Raw genomic sequence first — 2,251 nt, forward strand, 5'->3', positions numbered from 1 at the left:
TGCTGCTAAATACTAAACCTCCAAAGGCTGATGGTTTCCAAATTATAGAATCTTGGCCATTCAATTCGATACCCAAATGTACATCATAAATAGCGAAAAACGTGAAAAATTTTAATTTTTTTTATTATCAATCTTAGCTAGTGGCACTATATATAAGTGATAACCCAAAAAAAATCAAATGCTCATAAAAACCGATTCTGACTTGTTAGAGACAAACGTAAAACGCCATTTTTATCAGTTTCTATGCAGGCGTTTTTATTGAGCTATTTTGCTTGATATTTACATGATTTATCAACTATAGGATCCTCACTAAAATATTAGTTACAAGATCCCATTCTCACAATTTACAAAAAGTTCGCGTAACGTTTAAAACATTAGGTTCTCAATGTAATGAACAGGTAATAAACTTCCAAAATTATTATTTAAATATTTAATAAATTAGTCAGCATCAAACTTTTTTTCTTCAATTCAAATATTTTGGTTTGGAGGGGGTTTTAACCCCCAAAACCCCCCCTTGGCTACGCCACTGCAGTGTACGAATGCTTTCTTGCGGTACATCAAATCGAACTTGTAGTTCAATTTTTGCCACGCTTCCGAAATTGCCGTGTTCGAAGCAAGCATCGAAACCCCTCGATGTATAGACGCCAAATCACCGTCCGGAATCATGGCTGGGCATTTCTGATTGATACCAATTTGTGGGAAATCAACTGAAAGGTAAACACGTCAGTTATATTAGTTGTTACTTAAACCTAACTTTGAATTCAGTGGGGCACCAGTCGACAAAACGGATATCTCGCCGGAATTTAATGGCGGCTATCGCAGTGTTGACATCTTTGGGCACTACATCACCGCGGTACAACAAACAACAGGCCATATATTTACCGTTTACCTGAGTGTCCTGTTCGAATAGTTGTGACGTAAGGTCCGAAACGGTTAATGCTGAAAATAATGAGGGAAGATTCAGTATTTTAAATATCTAAGGGCCGATTTCTTCACCCTCGCTTAGTGCTTAAGTCAGGTTTAAACGTACTGGTGAACCTGGTTTAAAAGTTAAGCGAGTGTGAAATCGACCCTAAGCGTGTCGTCTGATCATGTTGTCCGGGTGGAACAACTTCCGGTAGGGCCCGTTCCGTACCTGATCCACAACCGTCGGTTCCGTGTCGACCAGAACCGCTCGTTGAACGTATCGATCGGCGGACGTTTTCTGAAAGAACGTCCCACAAAAACTGGTCCCATCATCGTTGTTCGGTTCGACTTCCTGCAACTTTCCGTCCAATCCAATCTTGTGCTCCAGCAGGTACAATTCCCACGCCGAATTTCCGAGCTGGATTCCGGCCTGACCAACGTGAACCGAGATGGTTTCGCGATTGCTAAAACTCTGCCGGAGGAAAGATTTCAGCGTCTGTGGAAAACGTAATTAGAAGTATTATTGTTATACCATTTTGATTTTTTCAGTTTTTTTTCTTAAAGTTTTTCGAATTTGAAAATTTTTTAGGCTTGCTATTGAAAAAAAATGCGTCAGCTCCACTTGAAAATTTGGAAGAGAATGAAAATCTAGATCTTTCCAATTAACAGGGCCTACTTTGTTGATTTTTGCCTTTCTCAATAGAAAGGTATTGCAATTGCTCTGAAAACCGACTTTTTAACGGAGGCCCGGAGGGCCGAGTGACATATACCATTCGATTCAGTTCGTCGAGTTCGGCAAATGTCTGTGTGTGTATGTATGTGTTTATGTATGTATGTGTGTGTGTATGTGTGTGTATGTGACCAAAAATGTCACTCATTTTTCTCAGAGATGGCTGAATCGATTTTGACAAATTTAGTCTCAAATGAAAGGTGCAACGTTCCCATAGGCTGCTATTGAATTTCGAATGGATCCGACTTCCGGTTCCGGAATTACAGGGTGATGAGTACGAACACGCAGAAAATGTCGATTTTAATAAATTCTGCAATGAATGTATAAAGGTGAAAATTTTTCCAAAATATGACCAAAACTGCTTCGATTTGTAGTATTAGGTCACTAACATCCATTCAAAGTCTATTTGGCCACATTGGCCACCATCATCGGTTCCGGAAGCCCCGGCGGAAGTATCTAAATTCAGAATATCAGTCACATCGGTTTCTCGGAGATGGCTAGACCGATTCGACTAAACTTGGCCTCAAATGAAAGGTATTGCGTCCCCGTAAATGGCTATTTAATTTCATCCCGATCCGACTTCCGGTTCCGGAGTTACGGGTTGTGGCGTGCGAT

General features: G+C 40.3%; 1 protein-coding gene across 1 annotated transcript; it reads right to left on the bottom strand.

Annotated features, from left to right (window-relative positions):
- Positions 1 to 447: 447 nt before the first annotated feature.
- On the bottom strand, positions 448 to 1,393 carry LOC131684100 (tubulin alpha chain-like). The gene is made up of 3 exons (XM_058966670.1): positions 1,136 to 1,393; positions 890 to 939; positions 448 to 707 (listed from the first exon to the last, which is right to left on the bottom strand). Exons 1-3 carry the CDS (start codon positions 1,237 to 1,239, stop codon positions 469 to 471), a joined length of 393 nt encoding a protein of 130 aa, XP_058822653.1. The 5' UTR covers positions 1,240 to 1,393; the 3' UTR covers positions 448 to 468.
- Positions 1,394 to 2,251: the final 858 nt, after the last annotated feature.

The sequence above is a fragment of the Topomyia yanbarensis genome, chromosome 2 (assembly GCF_030247195.1).
Source record: "Topomyia yanbarensis strain Yona2022 chromosome 2, ASM3024719v1, whole genome shotgun sequence".
Classification (NCBI taxonomy): Eukaryota; Metazoa; Arthropoda; class Insecta; order Diptera; family Culicidae; genus Topomyia; species Topomyia yanbarensis.

What these genes read in the sequence shown, in the direction of transcription:
- LOC131684100 (XM_058966670.1), bottom strand. Translation starts at nt 1,239, where the DNA reads ATGATGGGACCAGTTTTTGTGGGACGTTCTTTCAGAAAACGTCCGCCG. An exon ending in AACCGACGGTTGTGGATCAG is followed by an intron (nt 940 to 1,135) that starts GTACGGAACGGG and finishes CATTATTTTCAG; the next exon opens with CATTAACCGTTTCGGACCTT. An exon ending in TATTCGAACAGGACACTCAG is followed by an intron (nt 708 to 889) that starts GTAAACGGTAAA and finishes TTTACCTTTCAG; the next exon opens with TTGATTTCCCACAAATTGGT.